This window comes from Rhinichthys klamathensis, unplaced genomic scaffold (genome assembly GCF_029890125.1).
Source record: "Rhinichthys klamathensis goyatoka isolate OS25496 unplaced genomic scaffold, OSU_Roscu_1.1 h1tg000433l_1, whole genome shotgun sequence".
NCBI classification, from domain to species: domain Eukaryota; kingdom Metazoa; phylum Chordata; class Actinopteri; order Cypriniformes; family Leuciscidae; genus Rhinichthys; species Rhinichthys klamathensis.
The window spans coordinates 691,759-707,231 of NW_026606929.1; the positions used below are offsets into that span (position 1 = coordinate 691,759).

At 41.0% G+C, this 15,473-nt stretch overlaps 1 protein-coding gene across 1 annotated transcript in view; it reads left to right on the top strand.

The window, feature by feature from the left end:
• Positions 1 to 3,852: 3,852 nt before the first annotated feature.
• LOC130071223 (globoside alpha-1,3-N-acetylgalactosaminyltransferase 1-like) overlaps positions 3,853 to 15,473 on the top strand; it is a 56,802-nt gene continuing 45,181 nt past the window's right edge. The window contains exon 1 of the mRNA XM_056235912.1: positions 3,853 to 3,958. Within this exon, the coding sequence (XP_056091887.1) occupies positions 3,897 to 3,958 (62 nt within the window). The 5' untranslated portion in view covers positions 3,853 to 3,896. The remainder of the gene's footprint in view (positions 3,959 to 15,473) is intronic.

Here is a 15,473-nt window from a genome sequence, read left to right on the forward strand (position 1 = left end):
CAATCTCTAATTCGCTTCAAATCTGCAGAATACGGAAGAGAATCTGCACATTTTCTCAGTTTTCAGCAGGTTTTTTTTTTTTTTGCTCTTCTTCCGCATTTTCTTTGCCGCCTTTTTTGTGACTTTTTGGTTCCTTGTTGATTTCTTTGACTTTATGTTTTACTTTTTTTGCCGCTGCCTTTGGGTAGTTTTTTTTTCTACTTTTTTGTCGATCGACTCATCGTTGCAAATCCAGAATGAAAATCTGCAGAATGTATCTGTATAAAATGTCTATATAATGGACTGTGGAGATGTTTTAACCAATAAATAGGTTCATTTTTTATAAACAATTCAGTTTGTCTGTTGTGCCGTCTCTTAATGCAATTCAACACTGAATAGGCCATGCATGGCACAATCTTAAAATTTTAGTTTAAGGTAGGTAAAGCCTATTTATTTATTTATTTACTATTTATGAAGTTGGCAGATGGTTAAAATAGGCTATATTTTTAAATTTGTTTGAAGGTCTGCTGGTTGTCCAATGACATGGTTGGCCCAACGTTGGCCCAATGTTGTTTTAGTTGTTTTTAAGTTGGCAGAAGGTTGGTAAGGTATTTTTAGGTTGGCAGAAGGTCTGCTGGCCGTCCAATGACATGGTTGGCCCAACGTTGGCCCAATGTTGTTTTAGTGGCTTTTAGGTTGGCAGAAGGTCTGCTGGCCGTCCAATGACATGGTTGGCCCAACGTTGGCCCAACGGACAAAATTACGTTGGGCCAACGTCAGCACCCAACGTTGGCCCAACACAACAACAGACGTTGGGCCAACGTTGGGCCATCGTCTGTTTGCTACCTGGGATTCCTCAACAGTTTTACATCAAACTGCGACTTCATGACTTTAAAATGTATCTTTTAAATTGACAAACATCATATGTGTAATTCAGGGCACAATTCAAACGAGATCAAAATATTTGTTGTCTCTCGCCATTGACTACCATACAATATTTTTCCGAAATAAGGTCCCATGGTGGTCGACCGGAAAGGGAGGGACATAGGCTCTCTATTGTTGTTTTTAATGTAGAAATTAGTTATTCTAAAACTGTACATACATTTCTTTCATACTTTAGACTATATACAGTGAAATTCATTTATAAAAAACAAAACAAATTATAGCCTATATTATTCAGAAAGTAAAAAAAGAAGCAGGAACATACATATCCTATATTGGATATTAACATTCAGTAGTGTAAATCGCGGCAGCAGCTTCAGGTTGGTAGTCCAAGGCATTGTTGTTTATCTTTACTTCCGGGGTTCTTCCCACCGGAGCCTCGCTTTCGATTTCAAAATGGCGGCTGCGTGAAATCAGCGTATTCGTTTGAATGCAAAATACAATTTCACCGCTAGATGGCAGAAATTCCTACACAGTGTACCTTTCAAACTTGAAATGTCAATCTCAACCAAAATTATGGTTTGGATACACCTTGCTATCTAGGCATTTAGTTTTGATCACAGTCTGATCTGTATTATCTTAGAACTGTACATTTCTGACATATGGACATTACTTGGACAGTCACCTCTGATAACAGATTAGCCTACTCTAAATTGTAATGTGAACATGCATTTTCTGTAAAGATGCTTTGAAATGATATATGTATTTTGAAAAGCGCATTATACAAAAAACCGTGAATTGAATTGAGTCTCTGAATTGTACAAATCTTTAAAAAAAATTATATTAGGCTACTATAAAAAAGTTATTTTTTATGACTAAATCATCAAAGGACACTATCCTTCCGCAAACAGATCGTATATGTATATAAACGGTGCGGATTCATCAGGGCGTTGCTTCTCATAGCCTACATAACACCTGGTTTTAAATTTCACGTGCAACTTGTTTGGTTCTTTGTTCTCTTCCTCCTGTCAGGCATGTTTTTTCTATTGGCTATTTCTTGACTCTTTTGAGTTGACTCCTGAGGTTGGTTTCACCTTAACTCAGTTCTACAACAAATATTTCATTTTCAAGAGAATTCACACATTTTTATTTTGTTTACTACAGCCACACATTTTTATTTTGTTTACTACTTTCAATGAGTTAAAAATCCATACTGAATATTTATTTCACAGTATATATGCTCAAATAGTAAAATAGAGTTTCAATAGTCCTGTCCCTGTGAAGACTTTGGGGATTATTATAATGTTATCATGGACTAATGGCTTTGAGATTGTCAGAGAGTGTTTGCTATTTGAGCATTATTTTTACCTGTGCTCTTAGCCAGGTCCCCACCATGGTGTCTATTGGATTCTGACATCACAATGGCAACACACTCCTCCTTCCTTGTTCTAAATCTCTCTTGGTTTATTCCTCTCGCTTATCCAGTTTAGTCTATAACTTCGTGTCATTGTGGACACAAGTAATCCAGGAATAATGCCACACCATCAGAATCTTGTTTTTATGACTCTTGTAGTCTTTGGGATTGTACTGATTGGGTATGTAATTACTCTTTATTACTATTTGTTGGTTTGACTTTCTATTAGGTTTGTGAATTGATGTGATAATACCTCAGTATTAATGCAAACTTTTAATTAAGTGTCTAGAAGCACTTGAGTCATTTTTCAGAAGTTGAGAAAAGCTCTATGCAAAAGCTCTATGTTCTTTGTTCTCTTCCTCCTGTCAGGCATGTTTTTTCTATTGGCTATTTCTTGACTCTTTTGAGTTGACTCCTGAGGTTGGTTTCACCTTAACTCAGTTCTACAACAAATATTTCATTTTCAAGAGAATTCACGCATTTTTATTTTGTTTACTACATCCACACATTTTTATTTTGTTTACTACTTTCAATGAGTTAAAAATCCATACTGAATATTTATTTCACAGTATATATGCTCAAATAGTAAAATAGAGTTTTAATAGTCCTGTCCCTGTGAAGACTTTGGGGATTATTATAATGTTATCATGGACTAATGGCTTTGAGATTGTCAGAGAGTGTTTGCTATTTGAGCATTATTTTTACCTGTGCTCTTAGCCAGGTCCCCACCATGGTGTCTATTGGATTCTGAAATCACAATGGCAACACACTCCTCCTTCCTTGTTCTAAATCTCTCTTGGTTTATTCCTCTCGCTTAGCCAGTTTAGTCTATAACTTCGTGTCATTGTGGACACAAGTAATCCAGGAATAATGCCACACCATCAGAATCTTGTTTTTATGACTCTTGTAGTCTTTGGGATTGTACTGATTGGGTATGTAATTACTCTTTATTACTATTTGTTGGTTTGACTTTCTATTAGGTTTGTGAATTGATGTGATAATACCTCAGTATTAATGCAAACTTTTAATTAAGTGTCTAGAAGCACTTGAGTCATTTTTCAGAAGTTGAGAAAAGCTCTATGCAAAAGCTCTATGTTCTTTGTTCTCTTCCTCCTGTCAGGCATGTTTTTTCTATTGGCTATTTCTTGACTCTTTTGAGTTGACTCCTGAGGTTGGTTTCACCTTAACTCAGTTCTACAACAAATATTTCATTTTCAAGAGAATTCACACATTTTTATTTTGTTTACTACATCCACACATTTTTATTTTGTTTACTACTTTCAATGAGTTAAAAATCCATACTGAATATTTATTTAACAGTATATATGCTCAAATAGTAAAATAGAGTTTTAACAGTCCTGTCCCTGTGAAGACTTTGGGGATTATTATAATGTTATCATGGACTAATGGCTTTGAGATTGTCAGAGAGTGTTTGCTATTTGAGCATTATTTTTACCTGTGCTCTTAGCCAGGTCCCCACCATGGTGTCTATTGGATTCTGAAATCACAATGGCAACACACTCCTCCTTCCTTGTTCTAAATCTCTCTTGGTTTATTCCTCTCGCTTAGCCAGTTTAGTCTATAACTTCGTGTCATTGTGGACACAAGTAATCCAGGAATAATGCCACACCATCAGAATCTTGTTTTTATGACTCTTGTAGTCTTTGGGATTGTACTGATTGGGTATGTAATTACTCTTTATTACTATTTGTTGGTTTGACTTTCTATTAGGTTTGTGAATTGATGTGATAATACCTCAGTATTAATGCAAACTTTTAATTAAGTGTCTAGAAGCACTTGAGTCATTTTTCAGAAGTTGAGAAAAGCTCTATGCACAATATTAAATTGCATTTCTTTGAATTTGTTGAGACTGAAATATTCTAGTCTGATAATATCTTTCCAGACATTTTCGTCAATGTCACATTATAAGTTCTTACTCCATGCCTTCTGCAACAAAATCAGATGGTCTGCTTTGTGATGGCTTATCATAGAGTAAAATTGGGATATGACGTTTTTAACTTCAGTATCCTTAAGAAAAAATCTATCCAAAAAGAAATCAGAGCTATTCAGGGTAAGACTAGCATGTATAATCTGAACCAGAGCCGGACAGCAACGGAGTACATTTACTTGAGTACAGTACTTAAGTACAATTTTGAGGGATCTGTACTTTACTCGATTATCATTTTTGGGGATTACTCATGACTTTACTCAAGTACGTTTGAGAGGCAAATATTGTACTCTTTACTCCAATACATTTCTATCCATAACCGTGAGTACCCGAGTAAAAAAAAAAAAGAAAAAGAAAAATCTCGGAAACCCTCAATTTGTTGTTTCCCTCTCAAACGTGATTGGATTGTGCAGGTGCCACTGATTGGGACAGCCTATCAGCAATCACTTTCAGCTTTCCGCCAAAGTCAACTCCATGGTCAGATTTTATATTACACATTAATGTAAGCCTTAGCCAAGCATTTGGTTTGAAGTTCCATTTATGAGGGAAAAACAATGTTATGGACGTGTTCTCCGTTACGGACGTGAGCGCTCTGAAAGCGGCATAAAAAATGCTTTAAAACTTTCACAGAGACATCAAACAGAAAACACAAAACCTTTCTTTAACCTGAATTTCGTTTTGCATTAATTGTATCTTAATTTTAATCAATGTTTCATCAACCAATTGCCTGGGTTTAATAAATAAGAAGTAAATAGCAGACGATAGATAAGAAACGGAGGCGCTGGCACATGAACTGGATCTCGTCTCATAAATGAACCGAAACACAGTGTATAAGGTAGCCTACTTGCCTCTCACAGACATGTCTACTTTTAAACAGAAAAATTTAAAACGAAAGAAAACAGACTACAGACTGTTCTCTGCTTATGTAATCCGTATGAAATGTGCATTTCTCTCTGGCGCGTTCACTACTGAAGATCGCGAGTCAGCATCGTCAACTTCATCTAGCCGACACTGACAAAGAAAACACTTGTTAATTAACAAGTGTTTATTAATAAACAATTAAAATATCTCCTTGCTATATTTTACATATTCATAATCATTCCTTTTGCCGGTTCTTTGTGACAGCTTTTAGGTGCTTTATTGGCAGCGCCACCCTTACATGTGGTGTGTGTGTGTGGGTTGTCCCCGCATTTAAAGATGGGACCCCCCAAAAATTAAATTAAATTAAATAAAGCAACATGGTAAAAAGATGAAAATGACTTGATTTTACTTTCAATTCCTTTTACATTCTCCAAGGTATTAACATTAACATTTTTCATAACTCCATGTAGGACGTTTCTGTGCATAAATGTAAGCACTGTGGCAGTAGATTAGTAATGCAATATTTAGAAAATCTACTCTTGTACTCTTGATACTCAAGTACTTTTAAAAACAAGTACTTTAGTACTTTTACTTAAGTAGACATCTGAATGTAGTACTTTTACTTGTACTTGAGTAAAATTTACCAAGGCGTATCTATACTTTTACTCAAGTAACAAAGCTCTGTACTCTGTCCGCCTCTGATCTGAACGAAATGTTTATCTGCAAATATTTAAAGAAATCCTTTTTGGGGCTATTATGCTTTACATGTTCATCAAATGACATAAAAACACAATTATGGAATAAGTCATATATCCTGTATATTCCCACATCAATCTAGCTAACAAACTGAAAGAGCCCATACTAGTATGGTGAAAATTTATGTTACCAGTCATCCGTGAGCATGTATACATGCACACCACTAACTCACAAAAATCAGCTTACTGAAATAACCTGTTGGCTGAGTTTACATGCAAACCATCTCATTTACAAGCCTTTATCAATAGGCTACATCAGGCTGGCAGTGACATCAAAACGTACTCGGTTAGAGAGTAGGGAACGAGTATTGCGTAGCTAATACGCAGTGGGGAAACTCCTTTTCCTCTAAATAATAGGCTTGTTTGAGATGCGCCTTAAAAAGTGCAGGCAAGCCGGACAGTTCTCTCTTCTCGCAGTGGATCAGACACCTGTGAGATCAAAGGCAGATATTGCGGGATTCACACCCGTGCACGGTGTTGCTAATAAACTATATGTAATTTAAGTTCTGTTGCTTTTATATGAAAATAAATATAATGAACAAGACACCCAAAGTACTTTAATTCCATTTTAAATAGACATATGTGTTTATCAATCATTTTTTTTAATAAAGACATGTGTTTTTATTTAAAAAAAATAATAAAAAAATTACATCACATAACCCATATAGAGTTGCACTGTCAGAGAGTTTGGGAATATCCACACATAATTTATACACATAAAACATGATATCAGAGTTTTAAAATCAAACATTTTAAAAGAGAACAATACATCACGGTTGTTTAAACCAATGAGCATTAAGCTGTGTCGTCAGTAAGTCGTTTCCCATCATGCTTTTGATCAGCGCAGTCGGTGGAGAGCAACTGTGTGCGACTGCAGAATCAGACACATGCGCCTTGCGGTCGCGAAAGTTTTTTGACATACGTCGGCATGACATCAGAGCAAGGCGGACCGCACTCAGACACATTTCTAACCGCTATGCCTCTCGCGGTGATCACCGGTGATCGGTTCTGCCAGAGCCCATCTACGGAGAGCCTTAAAGTTGGCACTTCCTATTAGCCCCATTGTATTGTAGCGATTTTAGCTCAAATAAAGGGAATGTAATTTTAATAACTGGTCATGAATATGTCCAGTAATCGCCAGACCACAACTGGCCAACAAATAAGTCTAAAAATGAATTATGCTTCTTAAGAAATGTACCAAAAATGTATAAATAATAATAAAAAAATATACATACACTCTTTGTAGTGCAAATTAAAATGATAAAACTGCCACACAACTTCACAACTGGTAGCCTAAGTATTTTCTTCCTCACAAAAGTAAACAGTTTAACAAGAAGTGCTCCCAGAACCTTCCCAGAACGTTCCCTGCAGGATATTTTTTAGATTTTATTTGTATAACCATGTAAATGAATTAAAACGTTGCAGATGATACCAATAGGCTATATATTACTACATAACTATATAATGTTCGGACACACTCGGTCTCTCTCACGCACCGTTGAGCGTGCTCTCGGACACACTCGGTCTCTCTCGCGCACTGTCGAGCGCGCTCTCGGACACACTCTGTTTCTCTCGCGCACTGTCGAGCGCGCTCGTGGCGTTCGCTTTGCTTTTGTCTAGTCCGGTGCCTCATAAACACACCAACACACACCAGAGAAAAAACTTTGCAGGTCCTATGGCGGAGAGAGAGCCTACTCGGATGAAAACCGCTTCAGTGAGCTCAATTAGGCTATAGTAACGCCACATTTTATTGTCAGTAACGGTAACGGCGTTGTAACGGGGGAAACAGTAATTAGTTTGATTACTCGTTACTGAAAAAGATAACGCCGTTATTAACGCCATTTATTTATAATTCCCATCACTGGTTGGAGGCGTCTGTGAAAATGACTTTTCTCCTGGAGGCCACATCGATAATTACACCCGACTGGTACCAGTTCTGGGCTTTCCAAGGGACCAGAGCCTTCACACAGCGCTGGTTCACCATAATGTGCAGGCGGCCTGACAGCCATGCATGGGCGCATGTATGCAGTAGCCCCAGTTGGAGTACTGACGATGCGGCAGCCATGATACCGAGAATCCTCTGAAACTTCCTGAGGGGTGCGTGCGCACCTGCTCTGAAGGAGGCTATCAGCTGTTGGATGGAGAGAGCGCGCTCTGGTGTGAGCTGCGCTCTCATCGTTACAGAGTCTATAACTATGCCCAAAAAGATTACATTCTGGCTGGGTGCCTAATACATGGGGACCGGGGACCTGGGTGTTGTGTGTTTGAAACATACACTTTTTGTGCTTTATTTGGGTCGCTGTAAAAACAGCGTTTGTTTGTAGGGGCGCGTGCAGTGCAACATTGACTACATTGTGAAAAACTCCAGCCGCTTGAGCTGAACAGGGAGCTGTGTGTTTCAGATGAGCTCTTTTTGAGGCCGGTCCGGCTAGCGTGAGACTCAGACCCATCCTTGTATATACCCATCCTTCTCATATCCTTTCTCCGCTGCACCCTCGTGCAAGCTGAGTATGACGCACCATGACTGCGCGAATTCGTCGTGAACATCCGGGAAGAAGGGCGCTGGTTTGTGGTTTGGGCCCTGCTGACGCCCTGGCAGAAACCAACCATCCAGGCAGCTCCTCGGGTGAGGCCCATTCGAGACCGAGGTCTGAAACAGCCGCAGTGAGGATGCGCACAATTTCGGCATCTGAATTAGTCCTCGTGGCGTTAGCTGTAGCACTAGCACAGGACTGTGAGAGGGCGGGGTCCACTGAGCCCGACCACTCTTCCTCAGACGCAGCAATGGAGAGGCTGTCGTGTTCTTCATCCAATCCGCCGAATGCGACGAGGCCTGTCGCATGAGGGGAGGGGCGTTGGTCTGCCTGAGTGAACAGGACCGGAGAAGACTGTGATGGAGAAAGTGAAGCACGTGGAGACGTGGCCGGCGTGGGCTCGCTTAACTCCATGTGCTTGGGCTGCCGTTGGCTGCGGCACTTCTTTTTCCGTGGCTGAAGTAGCGCCGGGAGAATAGGAAGAGTGGTGTCGCCATCTTGGAAGAGAGCTAACCGCATCCGCAGAGTTGAGATGGGCAGGCTCTCGCAGTGAGAACAGCAGAGAGTGCAGCTTCAGGGTGGGCGGGTCCCATGCACCTGCCGCACTCCGCGTGCCCGTCATCCTCGTGTAGATGAGCTCCGCACGAGGTGCAAGAAGAACAAGGCATTTGAAACAACGCCTCATTAGAAATTTGCTCTTTTACAAAAAGCTGAGTGTCGCAGCGCGAGCACAACAGCAGCAGTAAAAGGATATATGTAGCGCTGTCTCGCCGGATGGCCACAGGAGAGCAGCGACAGAAGAGGAGCGACTTCCGGGTAAGCTGTTTTTAATGCTTTCTCGAGCTGATTCTGGCTTGGTTTGATGGCGAAAAGCTACGGTGAGGCCTCAGAGACGTGAAGTTTCGCTGAAGTTGAGTAAATCTGGTATTTTGGCCGAAATGAGCGATATTTATAGGCTTTGGCCACGCCCATTTAGGGGCGCTCTGACGCCAAGTCGGTTGATTGGTCGCGCGTTCAGAGGCGCTCGGCCATTGGATGTGCAGTTGCCGCAGCACAGTTTCCTGAAAACTGCAGTTGTCAAGCCCCTCCTGAAAAAGAGCAATCTGGATAAGACCATATTAAGCAACTATAGACCGATCTCAAATCTTCCTTTCATAGGCAAGATCATTGAAAAAGCTGTCTTCAATCAGCTGAACCAAATTCTTAAAGGGTAACTAAACACTGAAACAACTTTTTTTAGTTAATGATCTGTAAGAATGGAGCTTCATAAATGCTGTTCTTTGATTCGAGTACATTTTTTGACATTTGGGTATAAAGTGTTTTAATTTTCAAATATATGGTGTAAAAACGTATGAGTGCTGCCCTCTTCAGGTTAAACGGAAAGCTCCTGCAGTAGGGGTACTCTCTGACGTAGGATACTCTCTGACGTAACTCTGTCACGCCTATAAAAGCATCTGGTTCCGTCAAAACTAACTTACTGTAGCGAGTCAGGAGTTGGAGTATTGAAAACGATCAGGATAGTTTTACATTTGAAAATCAACAAACAACAAATAAAAAAAGCAGCTCTATGCACTTTTTAAGGCAAGATTCTATTCTGTGGCATTTCCTTCTGACCGTCGTCAATAGCAACGCATTATAAACACAGTGCAAATCCATGCATCACAACAGACACGCTCTCTCGTTTCATTCAAATACAATTTGCCGTCTTGCGTCTCCGTTTTTGATTGTATTGAAAATAAAATCAGAGTTAATTTATTGTTTACAGAGTTTGATAATATTGTTGTGATCATCTTGTCTGGACGATTGTTTTGTGCGCTGTACAAAATGGATTTATAAACAGGTAAGATTTAAAAAATTAATGCGAACTTTTCTTCGTGGAAGCTTCACGTTTATTTCAAGTGAGTGAGATAAAATATTTCAACTCAAAACAACATTTTGAAGTGTATTGCAGCGACTTTTTTGTGCATGTTCTGCAGACAGGGTGACCATCATCGATTAAGTTTCCCTCAGGACTTTTGTAAAAGCCAAAATATGACCACACACCTCAGATTTGGCCCTCTTAAAAGGCAGAAAAAATCAGATGAAGGTGGGGAAGAAAATACTTCAAATGACCGCTCTGTTGCAAAGCTACTTGCGTCACTCCAGTCGGTCTCCATTTTAGCGAGTTTGACAGCAGCTGTCAATCAATCCCTCACTGCGGTCTCAGTTCGTCCCCTCTATCTCCGCTGGGCTCTGCCCACTTTTCCAGCATTTTTCAAATATTGCCAGTGGGTGGAGTCAGGCTCTGACCAGGGATTTAGTTACCCTTTAAGCTCGAATGGATACTTTGACAATTTTCAATCTGGTTTCCGATCGCATCACAGCACAGAGACAGTAATAATAAACGATATTCGCTTAAATATTGATACAGGCAAATTATCAGTACTGGTACTACTCAACCTCAGTGCTGCATTTGACATTGTCAATCACAACATACTTCTGGAAAACTGGTTGGGGCTTTCTGGGATAGTCCTAAAATGGTTCAGGTCATACTTCGAAGGGAGAGGTTATTATGTGAGTTTAGGAGACCATAAGTCTGAGAGGACATCCATGACATGCGGAGTCCCTCAAGGTTCACCATAATGTGCAGGCGGCCTGACAGCCATGCATGGGCGCATGTATGCAGTAGCCCCAGTTGGAGTACTGACGATGCGGCAGCCATGATACCGAGAATCCTCTGAAACTTCCTGAGGGGTGCGTGCGCACCTGCTCTGAAGGAGGCTATCAGCTGTTGGATGGAGAGAGCGCGCTCTGGTGTGAGCTGCGCTCTCATCGTTACAGAGTCTATAACTATGCCCAAAAAGATTACATTCTGGCTGGGTGCCTAATACATGGGGACCGGGGACCTGGGTGTTGTGTGTTTGAAACATACACTTTTTGTGCTTTATTTGGGTCGCTGTAAAAACAGCGTTTGTTTGTAGGGGCGCGTGCAGTGCAACATTGACTACATTGTGAAAAACTCCAGCCGCTTGAGCTGAACAGGGAGCTGTGTGTTTCAGATGAGCTCTTTTTGAGGCCGGTCCGGCTAGCGTGAGACTCAGACCCATCCTTGTATATACCCATCCTTCTCATATCCTTTCTCCGCTGCACCCTCGTGCAAGCTGAGTATGACGCACCATGACTTCGCGAATTCGTCGTGAACATCCGGGAAGAAGGGCGCTGGTTTGTGGTTTGGGCCCTGCTGACGCCCTGGCAGAAACCAACCATCCAGGCAGCTCCTCGGGTGAGGCCCATTCGAGACCGAGGTCTGAAACAGCCGCAGTGAGGATGCGCACAATTTCGGCATCTGAATTAGTCCTCGTGGCGTTAGCTGTAGCACTAGCACAGGACTGTGAGAGGGCGGGGTCCACTGAGCCCGACCACTCTTCCTCAGACGCAGCAATGGAGAGGCTGTCGTGTTCTTCATCCAATCCGCCGAATGCGACGAGGCCTGTCGCATGAGGGGAGGGGCGTTGGTCTGCCTGAGTGAACAGGACCGGAGAAGACTGTGATGGAGAAAGTGAAGCACGTGGAGACGTGGCCGGCGTGGGCTCGCTTAACTCCATGTGCTTGGGCTGCCGTTGGCTGCGGCACTTCTTTTTCCGTGGCTGAAGTAGCGCCGGGAGAATAGGAAGAGTGGTGTCGCCATCTTGGAAGAGAGCTAACCGCATCCGCAGAGTTGAGATGGGCAGGCTCTCGCAGTGAGAACAGCAGAGAGTGCAGCTTCAGGGTGGGCGGGTCCCATGCACCTGCCGCACTCCGCGTGCCCGTCATCCTCGTGTAGATGAGCTCCGCACGAGGTGCAAGAAGAACAAGGCATTTGAAACAACGCCTCATTAGAAATTTGCTCTTTTACAAAAAGCTGAGTGTCGCAGCGCGAGCACAACAGCAGCAGTAAAAGGATATATGTAGCGCTGTCTCGCCGGATGGCCACAGGAGAGCAGCGACAGAAGAGGAGCGACTTCCGGGTAAGCTGTTTTTAATGCTTTCTCGAGCTGATTCTGGCTTGGTTTGATGGCGAAAAGCTACGGTGAGGCCTCAGAGACGTGAAGTTTCGCTGAAGTTGAGTAAATCTGGTATTTTGGCCGAAATGAGCGATATTTATAGGCTTTGGCCACGCCCATTTAGGGGCGCTCTGACGCCAAGTCGGTTGATTGGTCGCGCGTTCAGAGGCGCTCGGTCATTGGATGTGCAGTTGCCGCAGCACAGTTTCCTGAAAACTGCAGTTGTCAAGCCCCTCCTGAAAAAGAGCAATCTGGATAAGACCATATTAAGCAACTATAGACCGATCTCAAATCTTCCTTTCATAGGCAAGATCATTGAAAAAGCTGTCTTCAATCAGCTGAACCAAATTCTTAAAGGGTAACTAAACACTGAAACAACTTTTTTTAGTTAATGATCTGTAAGAATGGAGCTTCATAAATGCTGTTCTTTGATTCGAGTACATTTTTTGACATTTGGGTATAAAGTGTTTTAATTTTCAAATATATGGTGTAAAAACGTATGAGTGCTGCCCTCTTCAGGTTAAACGGAAAGCTCCTGCAGTAGGGGTACTCTCTGACGTAGGATACTCTCTGACGTAACTCTGTCACGCCTATAAAAGCATCTGGTTCCGTCAAAACTAACTTACTGTAGCGAGTCAGGAGTTGGAGTATTGAAAACGATCAGGATAGTTTTACATTTGAAAATCAACAAACAACAAATAAAAAAAGCAGCTCTATGCACTTTTTAAGGCAAGATTCTATTCTGTGGCATTTCCTTCTGACCGTCGTCAATAGCAACGCATTATAAACACAGTGCAAATCCATGCATCACAACAGACGCGCTCTCTCGTTTCATTCAAATACAATTTGCCGTCTTGCGTCTCCGTTTTTGATTGTTTTGAAAATAAAATCAGAGTTAATTTATTGTTTACAGAGTTTGATAATATTGTTGTGATCATCTTGTCTGGACGATTGTTTTGTGCGCTGTACAAAATGGATTTATAAACAGGTAAGATTTAAAACATTAATGCGAACTTTTCTTCGTGGAAGCTTCACGTTTATTTCAAGTGAGTGAGATAAAATATTTCAACTCAAAACAACATTTTGAAGTGTATTGCAGCGACTTTTTTGTGCATGTTCTGCAGACAGGGTGACCATCATCGATTAAGTTTCCCTCAGGACTTTTGTAAAAGCCAAAATATGACCACACACCTCAGATTTGGCCCTCTTAAAAGGCAGAAAAAATCAGATGAAGGTGGGGAAGAAAATACTTCAAATGACCGCTCTGTTGCAAAGCTACTTGCGTCACTCCAGTCGGTCTCCATTTTAGCGAGTTTGACAGCAGCTGTCAATCAATCCCTCACTGCGGTCTCAGTTCGTCCCCTCTATCTCCGCTGGGCTCTGCCCACTTTTCCAGCATTTTTCAAATATTGCCAGTGGGTGGAGTCAGGCTCTGACCAGGGATTTAGTTACCCTTTAAGCTCGAATGGATACTTTGACAATTTTCAATCTGGTTTCCGATCGCATCACAGCACAGAGACAGTAATAATAAACGATATTCGCTTAAATATTGATACAGGCAAATTATCAGTACTGGTACTACTCAACCTCAGTGCTGCATTTGACATTGTCAATCACAACATACTTCTGGAAAACTGGTTGGGGCTTTCTGGGATAGTCCTAAAATGGTTCAGGTCATACTTCGAAGGGAGAGGTTATTATGTGAGTTTAGGAGACCATAAGTCTGAGAGGACATCCATGACATGCGGAGTCCCTCAAGGCTCAATTCTTGCGCCACTCCTATTCAACCTGTATGCTCCCAATGAGCCAAATAACGAGAAAGAACCAAATTGCTTACCACAGCTATGCAGATGACACACAGCTCTACTTAGCCCTATCACCTAACGATTACAGCCCCATTGACTCCCTGTGCCAATGCATTGATGAAGTAAACAGTTGGATGTGCCAAAACTTTCTTCAGTTAAACAAAGACAAAACTGAAGTCATTGCGTTTGGAAACAAAGATGAAGTTCTCAAGGTGAATGCATATCTTCACTCTAGGGGTCAAACAACTATAAATAAAGTCAGGAATCTTGGTGTGTCTCCAGAGTCAGACCTAAGTTTCAGTAGTCATGTCAAAGCAATAACTAAATCAGCATACTATCATCTGAAAAATATTGCAAGAATTAGATGCTTTGTTTCCAGTCAAGACTTAGAGAAACTTGTGCATGCTTTCATCACCAGCAGGGTGGATTTTTGTAATGGACTCCTCACTGGCCTTCCTAAAAAGACCATAAGACAGTTGCAGCTCATACAGAACGCAGCTGCCAGGATTCTGAGGAGAACCAGAAAAAAATTAACATAGCACATCAGTCCTCATGTCTTTACACTGGCTCCCAGTTACATTTAGGATTGATTTTAAAGTATTATTACTGGTATATAAATCATTCAATTTGCTAGGACCTCAATATATTGCAGATATGCTCACTGAATATAAACCTAACAGATCACTCAGAATATTAGGATCACATCAGCTAGAAATACCAAGGGTTCACTCTAAGCATGGATAGTCTGCTTTTAGCTATTATGCCAGCCACAGCTGGAACCAGCTTCCAGAGGAGATCAGATGTGCTCCTACAGTAGTCACATTCAAATCCAGACTCAAAATACATCTGTTTAGCTGTGCATTTACTGAATGAGCACTGTGCCACTGTTCGTCCGACTGTTTGTACTGTATTTTTTTCTAAACTGTTTTAATTATTCTTATTTCTTTTGATTATTTTAATTTCTTCTATGTAAAGCACTTTGCATTACCATTGTGTATGAAATGTGCTATATAAATAAACTTGCCTTGCCTTGCCTAGATCCCTATCATTTAATCCCTTTCATTACCTATCATTTAGCTAACTCTTCCTCACACTCATCACATTGAAGAGTTAATTCTGCCCTCTTCCTATTGCCCTTTCCGTAAAATATTACTGTATTCATTTTCTGAAATCAAGGAAATCAATTTGTTATTTATACATAAATACAACTATTCTACAATAAACACATAAATAAAATGCATAATAAAATAAATAAATAACTGCAATCATATTG